Consider the following 19,352-nt stretch of genomic DNA (forward strand, 5'->3'; position numbering starts at 1 on the left):
GGGTTATTTACAAAGGTAATTCAGATAGCAATAGCCTAATGCTATTTGGTTTACACATGGATGGCCAAACTTGTTTGACATGTTTTCCCCAGAAAAGTTTTAGGGCTCTGGCACACGGTGAGATTAGTCGCCCGCGACAAATCTCCCTGTTCGTGGGAGACTAATCTCCCCGAGTTTCCATCAGAGAGCCATCAGTTGCCATCCCACCGGCGAACATGTAAGTCGCCGTTGGGATGGCACATGCGGCGGCGCGATTTCGGCAAATCGCCGAAAATGCCTCGCGAGGCAACTTCGGTGATTTGCCGAAATCGACTGCGCAGCATGTACCATCCCACCGGCGACTTACATGTTCGCCGGTGGGATGGTAGTTCGGGGAGATTAGTCGCCCGTGACAAGGGAGATTTGTCACGGGCGACTAATCTCCCCGTGTGCCGGTGGGATGAAAAAGCAGCCAACAGAACAATAAATATATTTATGGCTAATCAAGCAAGATTGCCTCTACCTGAAGCTGCTTGATACTAAAATCTCAACACAGTATGGTGCCTTCCATGCAGAGTACCGAGGGGCATCTAGGATTATAATAATAATAAAATGAAGGCAGAGTGATTGTATTACTTTCTTCTCTATGGCACACAAGGTCAGATAAATCAGATAAAATCCTAATAAAATGTCCTTCCTTCTAAACCAAAAAAGGTATAGATGTCCATATATTACAATATATTGAAATTGGAGAAGTATGTCAAATCCAGGTGTCTACAAACTAAGAAAGGCGGCCAAACACATGGAGGTTTCAGCTGCCAATTCGAGTCCTTCAGACTTTGGCAGCTTATCAGCCTATGTATGAGCACCCCCGACGGTCCTACTCAACCAACATATGACCTAAAATTGGGCAGATTGCTATGGGGCAGGTTTGATTTTCCGTTAAATCAGCGTCTGCATTGACTCGTTGATGTGGTCCTCGCTCCAACTACGCCTATGCTTGCCATTTTACTTCGATTGTTTGGCCCCTAGCACCTTAGTTGGGCATATCGGGAGAAGATTGTAACATGTATGGCCACCTTAAAGAATACTTTCTTCTTGAAATCAAAACTATTTTTAGGACCCTCACTTGTCAATATTCAGAAGTTTAGAACACTAACACAGAGTTGAAGGAATAATTATCTGACACAAAACTAATAGGGATGCCAGTGTTGTTTTTTTTTTGTAATTGTTTAATCTTACATTATTTCTGTGAATATTATAGTGCTATTTGTACAGAAATAATGGCTATGAAACATGAAGCGGGTATTACATATATAGTGGTACTGAGGTTATAAACATGAAATTGGGGCAGCAAAAATTGTTAACTGATTGGATTCTAGCCTCTGAATTTGTACCCAAGACATCCACTGCATGCAGAAAATACTTCAAGTATTTACTCCTCCTTTTTTTAGATGTTGTTTAAATGTACTTCCACTGATTTACAGGGCAAAACTGAAGGCTTAGAATGCACCATTTACCTTAGATTTACTTTACCTTTTCCAATTGCAATTAAAGATTAAGTGCAGCTACCTTAAACACACAATCGATAAGGCTACAATAACACAACATTTTCAAATATACATTCTGTCAATTCATAGACACCAATAACATTCATGATGTTAAGGAAAATAAATTGAATGCCTACTTGGTATATAAAACTGACAGGATCATGTCATATTTTAGTTGCTTTTTGAGAAATAAAATCAGTTGACCCATATAAAATCGGTAACAATTAAAAATATTTTCCCAGAAAAAGTTTAAAAAAAAAGTGTAGAAAATTGGATGGCCTTATAGTTGTTTTTACCAGCCTGGGGCCAGAGAGGACAGTATGGAGCCTCAGTCTTAGCTTGCATCTTATTACTACTGATATACTTAAAATGCTTTTGGAATTCATTTTTGCAAGTGAAGATGTTATTGTAGTATTTACAGGTCCAAAAAGATGTGTTCATCCCCTCATATACTTGACCTTGTAATTCAATAAACATCCTTATATTGTCTTAAGAAAATACAATTAGAACAGTAATGGTTTAGTATCCAGTTATCCAAACTGGTTAATTATATACTTATGTTAAATTGAAATGCACAATGCAGTTTATAAGAAAGGAATACTACGAGAAAAAGCGTGTCAGTGTCCCTGTTTGATGTGACAGTATACCTCTCAGCGTTTTAATTCTCTAACCTAAATATTTCACTGACTTCTAGGACTTAACACGATCATGTGCAAACCGTACTAACATTAAAGCCTATACGCTTAACGCAGCCCGATCCAATTCCTGGACTCCCCCTCCTGGTTCCGTGTGATTGGTTTATTCTGCAATTATAAATACTGCTTGCCAGAACTCTGCCCTGTCACTCAATCCAGCTTTCGCGCAGTGGAAGTGTTCGGGGGATAGCTATGGCTTCCTGGAGACTGTGCCAACTCTTTTATCGGGCTCTACCCCGCAATGCAGCCGCTCCTAGGACCGTGTATCTCAACAGATCCGTCTTTAGAGCAATGAGTGTTGGGGGTGGGTAAGATCACTTATGGTGTGTGGAGCAGGCGCTTCTTCTTAGTGATCTAGTAGTACATTGCGAGTATCTAGACGCTTCATTATGAACTGAAAGTTCTATGTTAGGATTGAGTTTGGGGGACGTATTGTTGTGTATTTTAGTGTTGCGTGTTACCGAGGGGTCATTTGTAGAGTAAAGAAATCTCTTGAAGGGCAGAGCCGAGGTCACTACACATGACTCTGGAGTTGGTAGGAGGCATAAACACGAGTGGTACGTGCCGAGCGTTGCACGCCTCTTTCTGATGCGTTCTGCGCCAATCCTAACTAGCCTTGAAATCTATGTACCGCCCACTTTCCTATAACCATTCGGCTTTTTGCACCTGTTGCTTAAAATACATTGCTTCTGGCCTTCAGTATAGTTTGTGTTGACTTAGATTGTCTTTGTACTAACTACAGCAAAAGGTAGCATTCCCCATAGTAGCAGTTGCATTGAAATGTTCTGTTAATTAGTAGAGATTTGGTGCAATCTCAAAACCCCTGTTCTGGTGAGGACATGCCTATTGTTTGCCATTGTTCATATCATTATGATGGTATATGGGGCAATTTTCTTGAGTCTGTCAGGGAGAATCACAGCCCATAGCTTTACTTTATTTAAATAAGAAATGCCAGTGACCCAAACTAGCATTGTTAGGTGGGTGTTGGTCAGGAACACACTGATAGCTTTACTTTATTTAAATAAGAAATGCCAGTGGCCCACTTTAGAACTTATGTTTAGGGGAAGGTTGCTTATTAATAGAATTAGCTTTCATGGTGTAAGGTACTATTCAAGTTAGCACTGCAACCTTGTTTCCTGTCCCCGGATCCTTGCTGCTACTCTGGGCCGAGTGCACACAAAGTAAAGCAAAAGTTAAAACCAGTGTCTACTGTTACTGATTATAATCACTGGAAGTCCATATAATTGGCCTTTTCTTGTCCTTTAAAATTACACTGCCTTCCATCTGCTAGAAATCCCCCCTCTCCTCACTCCAAGCAAGCTTTTCTGTATAAACAGAATTAGCTGAAGGATTGTGTACAAATCCTTAAAGGTTAATTGCTGCTTAAGTGGACATATTAATAAATGTTTTGTATTTTTTTTTACACTAGAGAGGTGTTAAGAGATTTAAATGGGGTGTCCACAAAAAGAGAATTTTTTAGAAGAGAAAATAAAATGTTGTGTATTGGAAAGTTGTTTAGAATAAAAAACAAAAGCTCATAGCCGTACAAAGGTAAAGTGCCACACAAGAAATAAGAAACTTTAAATTAAATGTCCAAATACTACAGTAGTTATCATCTTATTCAGATTAACAGAAACATAATGTTTACAATGCTATATCACCCACATACTCTTTTTACAAAGGCATATTTCAGAATATGAAAGCTAGGCGGTGACTACTGAGTTAACTGGGCTTTTTATTTGCACAAGTAAACCCTTGAAAGCAATGTGCACATTCCGAAAAATTTAAAATTGAAAAATAAACTTTCATATTGCAAACAGGCAAGCCATAACCAAGACCAGATATCCCAGTGATACAATATGTTGATTGTGTGCTAAAAATGTGGGTTCTAGGTATCCAAAAATATAAGTGTAGTACATTTTTCATTGTAAAACAGATTTTGTGGCGATGCAGAATCCACCAAAGATTTGGCTGAATCGGAACCCTAACTTGCATATGCAAGCTAGAGCAATTTAAAAATGATTTAAAAAAATCACAGTACAGGTATTGGACCTGTTATCCAGAATGCTTAGGACCTTGGGTTTTCGGCATAAGGGATTTTACATAATTTGGGTCTAAGCCAGCTAAAAAAAAATTAATTTCAACATTAATTAAACCCACTAGCATTGCTTTTCCTCTAATAAGGCTAAATTAGAACAAAGGATAAAGTACAAGGTACTGTTTTATTATAACAGAGAGAAAGGGAATCCTGTTTAACATTTTGAATGATTTGATTAAAATGGAGTCTATGGGAGATGGCTTTTCCATATATTTCTCGATAATGGGTTTCCGTATAAGGGCTCCCATACCTGTTTGGAGAAAAACAATTGTCCTCTTCTGTTGTCACAACTAAAGTCATATGATATTTTAGGTTAGGGGAAAACATCATTTTTGGAAACCACTGTTCCTGAAGAATCCAAACTGGCTAAATGTCTTTCTACTCCAGATTATAGGTATCTCCCACATGTTTTCGGGGACAAAGGCAGGACATTAGCAATATCAATGCCATAGCTTTTTTGAATAGTTTGATACCAATTTTGCATTTAGACTCCAAAATATAAGTGCAGCTTACAGATGTTCATGGTTGACATTTTTGCATTACACAACCTTTGTTTTATGTCTCTTAAAATGCCTGAACAGTGTGTTTTGGTTGTTTTTTTTTTTTTTTTTAACTCAACATACAGATATTATTGCAGTGAATACTGATTTCTCTAATAAGCATTTTTTTTTTTTTAAAGATTTTATTTTGCATGTTTTTTATTACAAACAGTTAAACAATAGAAAACATACTAAAGATGAAAAAAGAGAAGGGGGAGATAGAGAAGAAAAAAGGGGGGGGGAAGGGGTGAGGCTAAGGTAGCAGTTCTGGCTCTACAAATTTAAAATTTGTTCATATTCACCTACTGGTCTAGCCACGTATCCCATATGGCGTTAAATTTTTCAGGGCATCCCCTTGCTAGATAAGTCAGTTTCTGGCTGGGAAGTGAGTCATCCACCAATTTTCGCCAAAATTGGAAGGGCGGAGGGTCTAAGGACTTCCAATGCATTAGGATGGATTTTTTAGCATAGTAGAGCAGCTGCAGATAGCACAGTCTAGAGTATGAGCGGAGTTGCAGGTCACCGGTTAGACCTAGGAGACAAACCTCTGGAGAGCGTATGTTTGGGAGGGCAAGCTTCTCATTAAGGAACTGTAAAACTTCACCCCAGAATCTCTGTATCTCTGGGCAGGACCAAAAAACATGGAACAAAGTGCCTACCTCGCTCCTGCATTTGGGACATTGGTCAGATACATTTTCAAAGATTTTGGCCAGACGGTGAGGGGTTAGGTACGCTCTATTTAAAAATTTTATCTGAACATACCTGTCCCTCATACAAATTGATATTTCCGTCACTTGTTTAAGGGCATCCGACCACATCTCGTCATCAAGTGCGGGGATATCCCTTTGCCATTTGGTTTTGGCTTTCTGTAGAGGGGAGTGACCTGCGGCAGACAATATGGTATAAAACCAAGACAGAGGTTTTACCAGGTCCTCTCTGCGGAGATAGACCTCCATGGTTGTTTGGGCTCTCTAATAAGCATTTAAAGTAATCCATCATGGATATTTATCCATATTAAGAGGCTGACTAGAAACTCAATTTGCTTGATTTTTTTTTTTTTTTTTTTTTTTTTATTTAAAGCTATTTTTTCTCTTTCTATAGGTATCCCCACAGATGAGGAGCAGGCAACTGGTCTTGAAAGAAAAACTCTTCAAGCTATGAAGAAAGGGCTTGTATGATCTATAGTAGATATATTTTTGCATGGATATTACATGATAGTCTTGCATTTTATGGCTATGGTCAATTAAGTTATAGGAATACTGTCACGGGACAGGGTGTCAGTCATGTGACTTGTGCTCTAATAAACTTCAGTCACTCTTTACCTACTGCTCTGCTGCAAGTTGAAGTGATTTCACACATAGTTGGGGTGCTGTACCTCTAAGCAAGCTTTCTGTAGGTAGGGTGCTAGGTAGTGGAGTGAGAGTTAGTAACATCCAGAATACATTAAATACAGTGAGAAGCATTGGGAACTTTAGCCCAAATACAATAAAGGAGAGTGATTTCTGACAGCCCAGACCCCCTTATCCTTCCAAAAAGCAGGTTTCCTGAGCGCTTATAGCATTGTAGAGTTCAGAACGAGTTCACAAAAGTTTGCATTACTAAAGTTGCTAACTAAACAGGAGAATAGTGCCCAAGCAGAAGAAACCCTGTATAGCTACTATGTTGTATTGAACATACATTGAGCGTGATATCTGAATACAAATACAGAATTTTTGTGCTCGCTCAAAATAAGGATAAATATTAATGTTAATTTAAGAACCAGACTCTAATCTAAGTGACTGACTGGCTCAAACAATCAAGAGAATCCGTACCAAACATAAAGTAGAGACCCGGGTGTTCATACCCCGGGTCTGTCTTTTAAATTGAACAGAAAGGTCTGAGAAGCGATATAAAGGAGTTCACCGTAGTCCCGTAGTGGTCCGGGTGCTCAGGGCCCCAAAGCCCTATGCCAAGGCAGAAATCCAAAAATTATAAAGGGTGAATCCAAGCGCACCGGACAACAGGATATTCTCTTAAAATTTACATACATACATCACAGGAGATTTAAACAAAAAAATGAAGATTGACAAAACGTAGTAAAAATTAGCAAAACAAACCACTCCCCCCAAAAATAAGATTAAAGGAGAAAAAGACCAAAGAGAAACATCCTGAATTTACACATTTAAAGAAAAAGAGAAATTTCTTTTATCAAATAAATATTCCAATGAATCAATTGTATCAAAATCCATAATAGTAATAAATAACATGTTTTGCTAATTTTCACTACGTTTTGTCAATCTTCATTTTTTGTTTAAATCCCCTGTGATGTATGTGCACATCCTGCCTATGATTAAGTGCATCTGTGCACGAAACGCGTTGGGCGTGGCATGTTTTTAATGGATGAATAAAGATTACGTTTTAAGAGAATATCCTGTTGTCCGGTGCGCTTGGATTCACCCTTTATAATTTTTGATATCTGAATACAGTTCTATCTTTTAGCGCTGGCACTTTCTGAAAGCTCAGACTTACTGAGATAGCTGCCTACACACCAATATTACAACCTAAAAAAATACACTTGTTGGTTCAAGAATAAAAATGTAAATTGTAGAGCAAATAATTTGCAATGTGTAATTTAGAAAAGTCAGAATTTGTCGTAGAAAACACTGGCAAGAAATATTGGCTGTCAATGCAAACTGCATTTTATTAAGATGAATGAAATTTAGGTATCGATCTAGACACTGCAGTTTAGTAAACGACAACCTGTGCATGAAATATAAAATCCTAACAAGACAAACATTTACATAAAAGCAGAAATGAGCTTAAATCTTAAAGATTTTTGCCAGCAAAAAATAAGTTTTTTAAAAATGTAATTTTAAAGGGTAAGTGATATTCAGGGACTTTGCTCCTTACTACTGCACAATATGTTTTGATACTTATTCCTTTTTCTGTGTGAATAACCAGTTTGTTAGCTTGTCTTTCCAGTCAGAGCAGTACGTGCAGGGCGTGCAGCTGTCCTTTACTTACTGCTGCCTTCCTCCTATACTTTCTGTCTTATCAACTCTGTGGCCTTTTTTCCATGGTCTTATAAAAGCAGATTGCTTTACCATCTATTTTTTGTTTTGCTTGTCCTGTGCAGCAGGCTTTTCTGAAAGTTTACTTTTATTTGTTTTATTCAACTATTTGTACTGTGTTTTTCCTCTTTTCCAATGAAGATATTTTGTGTCCTATACAATAAATTATGCAAAGTTATTTTTTAAGTGGGCATGGCATGCAAGCATGCTTGTAAATACCTGCCTCCGATAAAATAGTAAAAATGTGCAGTTGGTACCTGTATGGACTTTACTTATCTACACAGGTTGCCTCAAGGGGTCTTCCAAGAATAAAGCCAAGTAATTGTGGCCGTACGCATACCAGATTGCCAAATGGGCGGATTATCTCCTGGTATGCCCATCTAAGATGGGCGATATTGTGCTAATTCAGTTGACTACAGTGATGAGCATAGGGGCCATCGGACTGAGAAAATCAAACCAGAAAATCAAACCTGTCCAGTCACCACCTGGCATATGCTGTAGATATACTGTAATCTGAATATATTCAGTATATAGCTGTATGGCATAATAAACCTTATTGTGTACATGGGAATGCAGCAATGCTGTGAGTGGGATCAAAGATGTGAGATTTAATTATTACTGTGGACAACTGCAGGGTTTTTTTTTTTGTATAATACACCTTTCAATCTGTGATCTATTTACTCTGATAATAGATTACTAAATATTGCTTAGCATACATAAGTAATACATACATTGAGATGCATTGTGCACTTAATATTAGTCTGCTCTTTCTAAACTTATGCAACTTTTTTTTTTTCTAATATACCTATAGTTTGTTGTCTAAGGCCTTTTGGTGGCTTTAACATATGTATTTAAAAATATACTAGATGCAATAAATTGGGTGTGTTTAGGCAAGGTTTAAGGCTTAAAGGGATTCTGTCACAATTTTTATGGTACACTTTTTTTATTTTCTAAATTACATGGTTTATATAGCAAATAATTCACCATTTAAAATGTTATTCTTACAAAGTCTGAGCTCTCAGGAGCCAGCGCTATTCATTAGAACTGCTTTCAAGTAACCTTTTTGTTTCTCCTATTCCCATGTAACTGGAGGAGTCCCAAGCCAGACTTGGACTTCTTACTATTGAGTGCTTTCTGATATCTACTGGGAGCTGCTATCTTGCTACCTTCCCATTGTTCTGCTGATCAGCTGCTTGGGGGGGAATGAGAGGGGAGTTGATATCACACTAACTTGCAGCGCAGCAGTAAGAGTGAAGACACACAGAGCTACTTAGTAACAGCTACTTTTTAAGGCTACTAAACTCCAGAAAATACACTGCCATAGACAATACTGAGAATTGCCTCTGCTAAAACACATGTAGAGACAATGATCAGCATTGTCTATTCCTGTTGCCAGGACAAGTAGCATCTACTAGTAGCGCTGTGTGTTTTCATTGTGTCTTCATCCTAAAAAGGGACTGAAGTTTATCAGAGCACAAGCCACAAGAATATGGCTATCCCCATGTGAAATTTCAAAATTAAATATAAAAATATATGTTTGCACTTTGATGCGTTTTGAAAAACATGTTTTCCTTTAACATATCAGAATTCATAGTAAGTGCATTAAAAATACCACTGCTTTAAAGCATATGAAAAATAACATTTTTGGGGTTACTGGCAGATTAATTTATACAACTAAGGCCTTTAGATTTTATTCATTAATTTTTTTTATTTATAATCATTAATCATAAACATTACAAAGTTGCATCCTTAAAACCTACAGTAGGTAAAGAAGATAATACAAACCTGGGAATGTTGGGTTATTTGTACTGTACTTTGTAACAGATATACTATATTATCTAACCTTGAAATGTTGCACTCCAAGGTTCACAGACCCCATATATCATGGAGCTTCTTGGGATAACCTCTAGACATTTAAGGTTCTGATTGGGCATTGAGTCATTTATTAGTTTTCAAAAGTTTAATGTTGGCATAGAGATCTGCTACCAGTGTAAGGTGGTTATGGCTTTCTTAACATAATAGAACAATTAAAAGTCGTAAGATGTTGCCTTTAGAAATAAGGATTTGGAATAAGGTAAGATAATAGTAAAAACTTTGTTTTTAGAGTTAATTAAATCTAAGCCTAACCTTGTTTTTTGTTCAGAGTATTTAGTTGTTTCTGCTATAAACATGTCTTTCCTTTTAATTTCAAAGGATCCTTACAGTATTTTGAAACCAAAGTCCTATTTGGGAACTAAGGAAGATCCACATATTGTCCCATCAATCAACAAAAAGCGAATTGTGGGTTGCATATGTAAGTTAACAAAACTGTACAGCTGTTCTTAAGGAAAAAAAAAATCTTTCCTGAAAGCTGGCTGCCATGGACATGGCATTGTGTGTGTGTGTGTGTGTGTGTATATGTGTGTGTATATATTTATTTATAAAGCGCTACTTATGTACGCAGCGCTGTACAGTAGAATACATTAATACAAACCGGATTATTAAGATAATAGATAAACACAAAGTACAAAAATAAATACAGATAGATACAAGATAAATACAGTTGCAATAAGTTAAGAGTCAGACACAAGAGGATGGAGGTCCCTGCTCCGTAGAGCTTACAATATATAGATATATAGATATAGATAGATATATATCTCTATCTCATCTCTATCTCATCTCTATCTCATCTCTATCTCATCTCTATCTCATCTCTCTCTCTCTCTCTCTCTCTCTCTATCTATATATCTATATATATATACAGTGGTGTGAAAAACTATTTGCCCCCTTCCTGATTTCTTATTCTTTTGCATGTTTGTCACACTTAAATGTTTCTGCTCATCAAAAACCGTTAACTGTTAGTCAAAGATAACATAATTGAACACAAAATGCAGTTTTTAAATGAAGGTTTACGTTATTAAGGGAGAAAAAAAACTCCAAATCTACATGGCCCTGTGTGAAAAAGTGATTGCCCCCCTTGTTAAAAATAACTTAACTGTGGTTTATCAATTTCAATATCAATTTCTGTAGTCACCCCCAGGCCTGATTACTGCCACACCTGTTTCAATCAAGAAATCACTTAAATAAGAGCTACCTGACACAGAGAAGTAGACCAAAAGCACCTCAAAAGCTAGACATCATGCCAAGATCCAAAGAAATTCAGGAACAAATGAGAACAAAAGTAATTGAGATCTATCAGTCTGGTAAAGGTTATAAAGCCATTTCTAAAGCTTTGGGACTCCAGCGAACCACAGTGAGAGCCATTATCCACAAATGGCAAAAACATGGAACAGTGGTGAACCTTCCCAGGAGTGGCCGGCTGACCAAAATTACCCCAAGAGCACAGAGACAACTCATCCGAGAGGCCACAAAAGACCCCAGGACAACATCTAAAGAACTGCAGGCCTCACTTGCCTCAATTAAGGTCAGTGTTCACGACTCCACCATAAGAAAGAGACTGGGCAAAAACGGCCTGCATGGCAGATTTCCAAGGCGCAAACCACTTTTAAGCAAAAAGAACATTATGGCTCGTCTCAATTTTGCTAAAAAACATCTCAATGATTGCCAAGACTTTTGGGAAAATATCTTGTGGACCGACGAGACAAAAGTTGAACTTTTTGGAAGGTGCGTGTCCCGTTACATCTGGCGTAAAAGTAACACAGCATTTCAGAAAAAGAACATCATACCAACAGTAAAATATGGTGGTGGTAGTGTGATGGTCTGGGGTTGTTTTGCTGCTTCAGGACCTGGAAGGCTTGCTGTGATAGATGGAACCATGAATTCTACTGTCTACCAAAAAATCCTGAAGGAGAATGTCCGGCCATCTGTTTGTCAACTCAAGCTGAAGCGATCTTGGGTGCTGCAGCAGGACAATGACCCAAAACACACCAGCAAATCCACCTCTGAATGGCTGAAGAAAAACAAAATGAAGACTTTGGAGTGGCCTAGTCAAAGTCCTGACCTGAATCCTATTGAGATGTTGTGGCATGACCTTAAAAAGGCGGTTCATGCTAGAAAACCCTCAAATAAAGCTGAATTACAACAATTCTGCAAAGATGAGTGGGCCAAAATTCCTCCAGAGCGCTGTAAAAGACTCGTTGCAAGTTATCGCAAACGCTTGATTGCAGTTATTGCTGCTTAGGGTGGCCCAACCAGTTATTAGGTTCAGGGGGCAATTACTTTTTCACACAGGGCCATGTAGGTTTGGATTTTTTTTCTCCCTAAATAATAAAAACCCTCATTTAAAAACTGCATTTTGTGTTTACTTGTGTTATCTTTGACTAATAGTTAAATGTGTTTGATGATCAGAAACATTTTGTGTGACAAACATGCAAAAGAATAAGAAATCAGGAAGGGGGCAAATAGTTTTTCACACCACTGTATATATATATATATATATATATATATATATATATATATATATATATATATATATATATATATATATATATATATATATATAATCATTACAGTATACTTAGTTTATCGTTCCAAGTATTTGTACTGTGTAACCTAAAAGTTGCAGGATAGGTGACTTGGAGATACTTGACATTAAATTTGCACTTGCCTCTTGCCTGCTTAATGGGTAGCTGCCTGGTTGCTAGAGACATGGACGTTGGCAATCAAAGAAATGTATGTGTCATTGCTCTTGAGCTTGGCATACAAACTTCCTTTCTTGTTAATGCCATTGCAAAATACAGGTACTTCCATTACTTATATTATAGGAGTAGATGATTTAATGAAAATGGCCGCATACTATAAAATAGGTCTCTATGAAAATGTTAAAAAAAGCTTTGTTTACATTAGGTTGATCTCTTCAAGCAGAAAACAAAGCATACAACAGTGCAACACTTGCACTGAAATGTTTGCCAAATACTTTTAGGTACACATTAATTTTGCAGTATACTGCTCATATATTAAAAGGGGCATAATGCCTTGTTCAACATGAGTGCAGTGAATAGGGCTTGTGCTAAACATACTTTTTTCATGAGCTAAACAGGGAACTTAAAGCTGCTCCATGCTTTTGAGGGGAATCTAATAAGTTGTAATTGGGCCCCAGGTCTAGTAACCTATAGCAACCAATCAGCATTTTAAATGGGTGACTAGAAGAGCTTGACTTTAGCTCATCCCACAGTAGTTGGTAGTATTTTTCAGTTAAAATTCAACTTTCTAGTGAAAATCTCTGTCAAGCTGATAGTTGAAGCTGTCCTGATTGTGACACCTGTTCTTGTAACTTAGGTGAAGAAGACAACTCTGCTATTATCTGGTTCTGGGTGCATGAAGGACCTGCACAACGTTGCCCATCTTGTGGTGCTCATTATAAACTTGAGCATCATGAGCTCCCTCATTAGAAGAACTGCAAATTTCTAAAATGAACCAAAGAAATCAATTGTCAGAAGCTTGTTTAGACAAAAAAAACAAAATTATACTTTCTCCCTTTGTCTTCGATTGAAGTCCTCCAGCACTTAACTCAAGTGTTTATTGTAAAAAAAAAATGAGAAAAATTATTTTATGAATGTAAAACTGTGACACAAATAAAACCTTATTGACTAAATCCTCTCTCTTATGGGCTTTAATGACTCCATATTAACATCTGTGTATTTTTTTTTAACCACAGCATTAGTACTTACTAAAATTTAAGTTCAGAGTATTGAGTTCAGATAAGCACACATTTGTATCTTAATCAGTATGAATTGGTATTCACTAATTTATCAAATGTGCAAGAATAAATTTTCACCAAGAAAAATTTAGCCAGGTACAGGATGGTAAACTACCATTCTAAAGAGAGAGCAGATACATTCCATTTGTAATATGTAAGTAGTGTGAAAATACGTCTGACACATTCATGGACATGTAAACCCTGCATTTTCCCTTGCATACAAGTTAGGCACATCTCCCCCACCTAGACCACATCATTTGTACTGTGTAGATCCCCTCCATTCACCAGCACCATCACATTTTCCTAAAACAAGTAGCAGCCATTTTCCCTTTGACACATCAGTGACATGGAAACAGCACTGTAAAGTTCATCCAGTGAGGAATGCAGACTTACACAGGCAGAACTTACTTTGATATAAAGTCCCTGCTTGCATTGAGCACTGTAATAGTTAAGATGAGCTCATGACGGGAGTTTCTAGAAACCAGCAATGCCATCTCTTCATTGCCTGCTAGACTTGATGGTATGTTTAGCCAACAGCCAAAGTAAATTCCTAAGGGAGGGGGGGGGTCCGAGTGGGTTAGAAAAGGAGAAGGAATTCTAAGTACATTTGAACAACCAGAGTGGCAAGTGTTTAAGGGAGAAGAAATGGCTAATAAAGAGTTAATCTCAAGCTGCAGGCATACCTTCAGTTGTCTCAATAGTGCCCTTAAGTCTCCCCATATAGCTATCGTTCAGAAGCCAAACATGCTGAGCTGTGTAAAGAAAGTTCCCATAATGCATCGCTCCTGCACAGACACTACGACCAGGACTGCAGGCGGTGCATGTCTGTTCAGTGGGCGCACATAAGCAGGCGCGCTCCCCTTGCATCAGACCCTTTGAGCTGGCTCGGGGGGGAGGGAATGTTGCGCACAGATGCACGCCTAGGCTGGGGGGGGGGGGGAATGTTGCACATGCGCAGTGTAGTGCGCTGAAGGAAAGGAAGTGGGCATACCACTTTGAAGATGGCGGCGCCATTCTATACAACGAGCTGAAACTTTAAGTTTTACTAAGTAATCCTTGCTATAATAGAGCCCAAAGTATAGTGTTTTTCTTTATCAATAGTAGCACTATGAATTGGTACCATTTATAGATTTTGCCTTTCCTTCTCCTTTAAGGATTTTAAAGAGGCTGTTTACTGAATACATTTTTGTGGGAGGTTTACATGTCCTTTAAAGGGGTGGTTCACCTTTAGGTTAACTTTTAATATGTTGTTGAATGGCCTGTTCTTAGCAACTTTTCAATTGGTCTCCACTGTGAGGCTAAAGTTTGTTACTTTTTATTACTTATCTTTCTCATTTAAAACACTGGTTGCTATGTTAAATAGGACCCTAGCAACCAGATGGCTTTTAAGAACTCCAGACTGGAGAGCTGGTGAACAGAAAGCTGAATAACTAAACTTTAAAAATATTTAAGACCAAATGCAAATTGTCTCAGAATAGCACTGTCTACATCATACCAACAGTTAATTTAAAGGTGAACAACCCCTTTAAAGGAAACTTTAGCAGAGTTAGACAAGGGGAAACTTCACACTTAACAGGGGTGGCTCCTGCAATGCTGTGCCCTCCCCTTAGTGCTGACCTTTCCTGCTCCAGTTGGCCCACATCACTAGAGTTACTAGAAGTGTATTTTTGCACCCCCTGATAACTTTGGAAGTGCTAATGCCTAAGGTGAGTTCTCAACTTGCCTCATAGCAGCAGCACCGCTAAGTCTTAAACCAAAGATCTTGGCTGTTTACCAGAGTGTGTAATGTCCATTTTCACAAATTCCATCCTGGACAGCTAGTGGAGGACTGCATAAGGGAATTGCATTTAGTATGCTACAGTTTCTCTTTCTACTTTACTCTCCTAATGGGGGGGTTCTTTAATCAGAAGACTCAAGTTATCGTTAGCTTCACATTAGAAATCTGTGGTCCAACACTGAACTATTGCATAGTTTGGTAGCTTGCCATGTCTAAGCTGGTGAGGAAATAACTCTTAGTAGTCTGTCATGTAATATTGGAATTTGGAATATTAAGCATGCGATTTGATTTTTTTTTTTAACATATATTTTTATTCAATCTTTTAAATATACATTGCCCTTCTACTTCTTCAAAGTGTTTTTAGTTCTGGTACTCAGCGGTGAGTAAAAATATATAATTATGTGAATAATGTCCTATCATAGGAATTCTTATCAGGGAAGGATTGGTCCCATATAACCACATCATTTCCCAGGGAGGGAAGATTTGTTGGTGTTTTGTATCTTTCACATTCAGAGTTCTGAAGGAACTACTGTCATACACAACTGGCTATGCAGGCAATTGCATCCTTTCCTCAAGTATCTTGCAGTCTGGGATGCTTTGGTGTTCTCAGTAACAGTAGATTTCCTAAATCGAGGCCCATGGGCTGAATGGACAGAGAGCATAAGAGGGATGCAAATGGTATTGATAACTTCCTGTTGTTCCAGTCGTTTAAATAACAGATGGATTTTTCAACCCTGCCATATTACCAAACCAACCAATATTCATAAGTGATTAATATTAAGGATCAGTGGGCCATCATACAGGTATTCATTTTCTTACAAAAAAATATTATTGGTATGTGTACGGCCAACTTTGGCAGTTGAGAATGCAAGGCTGAAGGGTTGCTGAGTATTCTAAACCTGCTATGTGTCCTTGGACAAAAATGCCTTAAACTGTTAGATCTATGAGCCCAATTAATACTAAAAATTAAACCTAGAATCTCAGCTTTATTAGCAGTCTTCTGTAAGAAATTGGCAAATGATTTGTAAGTTTATTAAACAGTTATGTCTCCATTATAAGATTTGTTATTGGTGGTGTTAATATTATGAGCTCTCAGATTTCCCTTGTGATGATTTGCACTGCATTTCAAAACTGCATTCTACTGTGAACGTTACAATACCAGTTTTATCCTTTCTTTCTTAAGTCATTTCAGTGTTTCATATGAATGAACCCACTATCTAACCTATCTTTCTAGAAAGGGATGATTCAGAACATGACCTATTGGATGTTAACAGATGCCCGAAGACTTAAATTGAGAGAACCAAGTACATTAGAACATCAAGAATGTTTTAATCAACCTAGCTAAACCAAAATGCAGTGTTAAAGTCCGAACTAAGCAGGTGGATAGATTTCAGAGTGTATTCAGGACAGGACAGGTCCTCTTCTAAGAAAGTCAAGGCACATTTGACCAGAGGCATAGCAGGTTTGTGGGAAGCAGAACCAGGTGTATCCTCTGATTTTATATAAAGTGGCTTCTTGGTCATCGTCTAATAATCCATGGTCCTAATTTTCTTCCAGCCCCAGTTATATGTCTACTTATACATTGTTCGATTTATTTTTATGAATCCACCTATATGTAAAAATTTTTTAAATATTTTAAAAATAAAATAGCTTGAATGTTAAAAATACAACTCCAATTTACTTCAGTTCTTTAAGTTCATGGCACTCTCAATTTGATATTCTTAGTTAAGGTTTGTTAGCTGGTAGAGAAGAGCCCAAATATGTTGGTAATCAGAAAAAATGACAAATGCTGAAAAAAATTAGTTTTGTTGCAATTTTTTTGCAGCAGTTAGCATATTTACAAAAAGGTTTTATTGCCACAATCTCAAATACAGGTATAGGACCCATTATCCAGAATGCACGGGACCAAGGGTATTCCAGATAAGGGGTCTTTCCGTAATTTAGATCTCAATACCTTAAGTCTACTAAAAAATCAATAAAACATTAATTAAACCCAATAGGATTGTTTTGCATCCAATAAGGATTAATTATATCTTAGTTGGGATCAATTACAAGGTACTGTTTTATTTCTACAGAGAAAAAGGAAATCAGTTTTAAAATTCTGAATTATTTGATTAAAATGGAGTCTATGGGAGACGGCTTTCCGTAATTCGGAGCTTTCTGGATAACGGGTTTCCAGATAAGGGGTCCGATACCTGTACTTGTATTGACCTGGATGTGGCCAGAACATACGCATTTGGCAATGGCTTCACATTATTATAACCCTGATGAGATCTCAGATGACAAAAAATATTTACAGATTTGCAGCCCACCAACACTTTTATACATAGCCACTCATTTCTTTTTCTATTTTACAGCATTGTTGTGCATCTAGATTTTGTGATTCTATCTTTATTTCCCATTATTTAATGTTGTGTATGTGTTTGTATCATATGTATAAAGTGTCAGTGTAGTATATAGTTATTACCCAAATGGAGAATGACTTCAGTGTTTTCTATAAAAGGTATTTAGGCTTATTGAGTTAATGTTCTCTAATTTCCTACAGGAATTATCTCTCTTTTGGAGCATTTTTACTAATGCTCTTTTCATGTCTTTATTTCTCAAGCTGTAAATTAGAGGATTCAGTGCAGGAGTAACAATAGAATAGAAAACGGACACCACTTTATCTAACTCGTAATTTTCACCAGATGTTGGCCGAAGATACATGAAAATCACGGTCCCAAAGAAAAGTGTAACTACTGAGAAGTGGGAAGCACATGTTGAAAAAGCTTTGTGTCTGCCTGCTGAAGATGATATTCTTAATATAGCAGATATAATAAAAAGGTAAGAAACAGTAACTAGGGTAAGAGAACAAAGGACCACAATGCCGGAAACTGTGAACACTATTGCATCTAAGTAGAAAGTGTCAGGAGATGAGAGTTTTATCAGAGGGCCCACATCACAAAAAAAATGGTTTATAATTTTGGAACCACAAAAGGGTTTCTGAGTTAGAAGGGTTGTGGGTAGAACTGGAACTATGCAGCCGCTTAACCATGATCCAAGGATCAGCTGGTAGCAGAATTGTCTGTTCATGATGACAGAGTAATGAAGAGGGTGGCAGATTGCTACATAGCGGTCTAAACCCATTAAGGCCAGAATGTAGAATTCTGTGGTGCCAAAAAGAAAAAAGAAGTACATCTGAGTGAGGCAGCAATTAAATGATACAGCCATGTTTCCTGATAACAAATCAAACAGCATTTTTGGAACAGTGACTGAGGTGTAGCATATCTCAAGGAACGAGAAATTGCTTAAGAAAAAATACATAGGTGTCCTTAAAGAGGCTTCAGTCCTACTAAGTGAAATAATGATTATGTTGCCAAAAAGACTAGTCATATAAATCATGAGAAAGACAACAAACAGTGTCACGTTCATGTCTCTTTGCATAATGAATCCAAGAAGTAGAAATCCATTTGCTCGTGGGCTGTTTTCCAATGTACAGGGTGCAAAAGGGTCAGACTAAAAATGGCAGAAAACAGATTTTCTTGTAAAATATATATATTTTTGGACTGTGATTAGATCCAGACTGTCCTAATGCCTGTACCCAAAATCCCTACTTCTCTGAAATGTAAACCATCAGTGTATTTTAGATCAACAAATATTGGGTTGTGTACATGTCAGAGCTGTCTTTAGATGATGGACCCTGGCACTTTTTGGGGAAAGAATATGGAATACACTTTCACAAATGTTGAAGTACAACTTCCAGCACCCACAGAAACTGAAGTTTGTAACTCAAGTAGTTAATGAGAGCTGAATAATGGAGCCCAAAAGCCTTTCTGTGGAGGGCACTTCCACAAGTAAATATGGACCTGAAAAGAAAAGCTGCATAATCCTGTTACTGGGAATCAATATTTATCAAAATATTTTGTCTCTGCGATACCTTTACAATAAGGCCCACAAACACCCACAAAATAAAATGTGCTTTAAAGGGGTGGTTCACCTTTAAGTCAATTTTTAGTATGCTATAGAATATCCTATTTCTAGCAAGTT

General features: G+C 37.5%; 2 protein-coding genes across 2 annotated transcripts; one reads left to right on the forward strand and one right to left on the reverse strand.

Annotated features, from left to right (window-relative positions):
* The first annotated feature begins 2,369 nt into the window (after window positions 1–2,369).
* cox5b.2 (cytochrome c oxidase subunit Vb, gene 2) lies at window positions 2,370–13,451 on the forward strand. Its single transcript, NM_001044433.1, has 4 exons — window positions 2,370–2,528; window positions 5,963–6,033; window positions 10,105–10,204; window positions 13,129–13,451. The coding sequence occupies exons 1-4, from the start codon at window positions 2,417–2,419 to the stop codon at window positions 13,239–13,241; spliced, it is 396 nt and encodes a 131-aa protein (NP_001037898.1). The 5' UTR covers window positions 2,370–2,416; the 3' UTR covers window positions 13,242–13,451.
* Window positions 13,452–17,810: 4,359 nt separating this feature from the next.
* Window positions 17,811–18,644, reverse strand: LOC100494911 (olfactory receptor 5AR1-like). The gene has a single exon (XM_031906493.1). It carries the CDS (start codon window positions 18,627–18,629, stop codon window positions 17,811–17,813), a length of 819 nt encoding a protein of 272 aa, XP_031762353.1. The 5' UTR covers window positions 18,630–18,644.
* Between the last annotated feature and the right edge of the window lie 708 nt (window positions 18,645–19,352).

The sequence above is a fragment of the Xenopus tropicalis genome, chromosome 7 (genome assembly GCF_000004195.4).
Source record: "Xenopus tropicalis strain Nigerian chromosome 7, UCB_Xtro_10.0, whole genome shotgun sequence".
NCBI classification, from domain to species: domain Eukaryota; kingdom Metazoa; phylum Chordata; class Amphibia; order Anura; family Pipidae; genus Xenopus; species Xenopus tropicalis.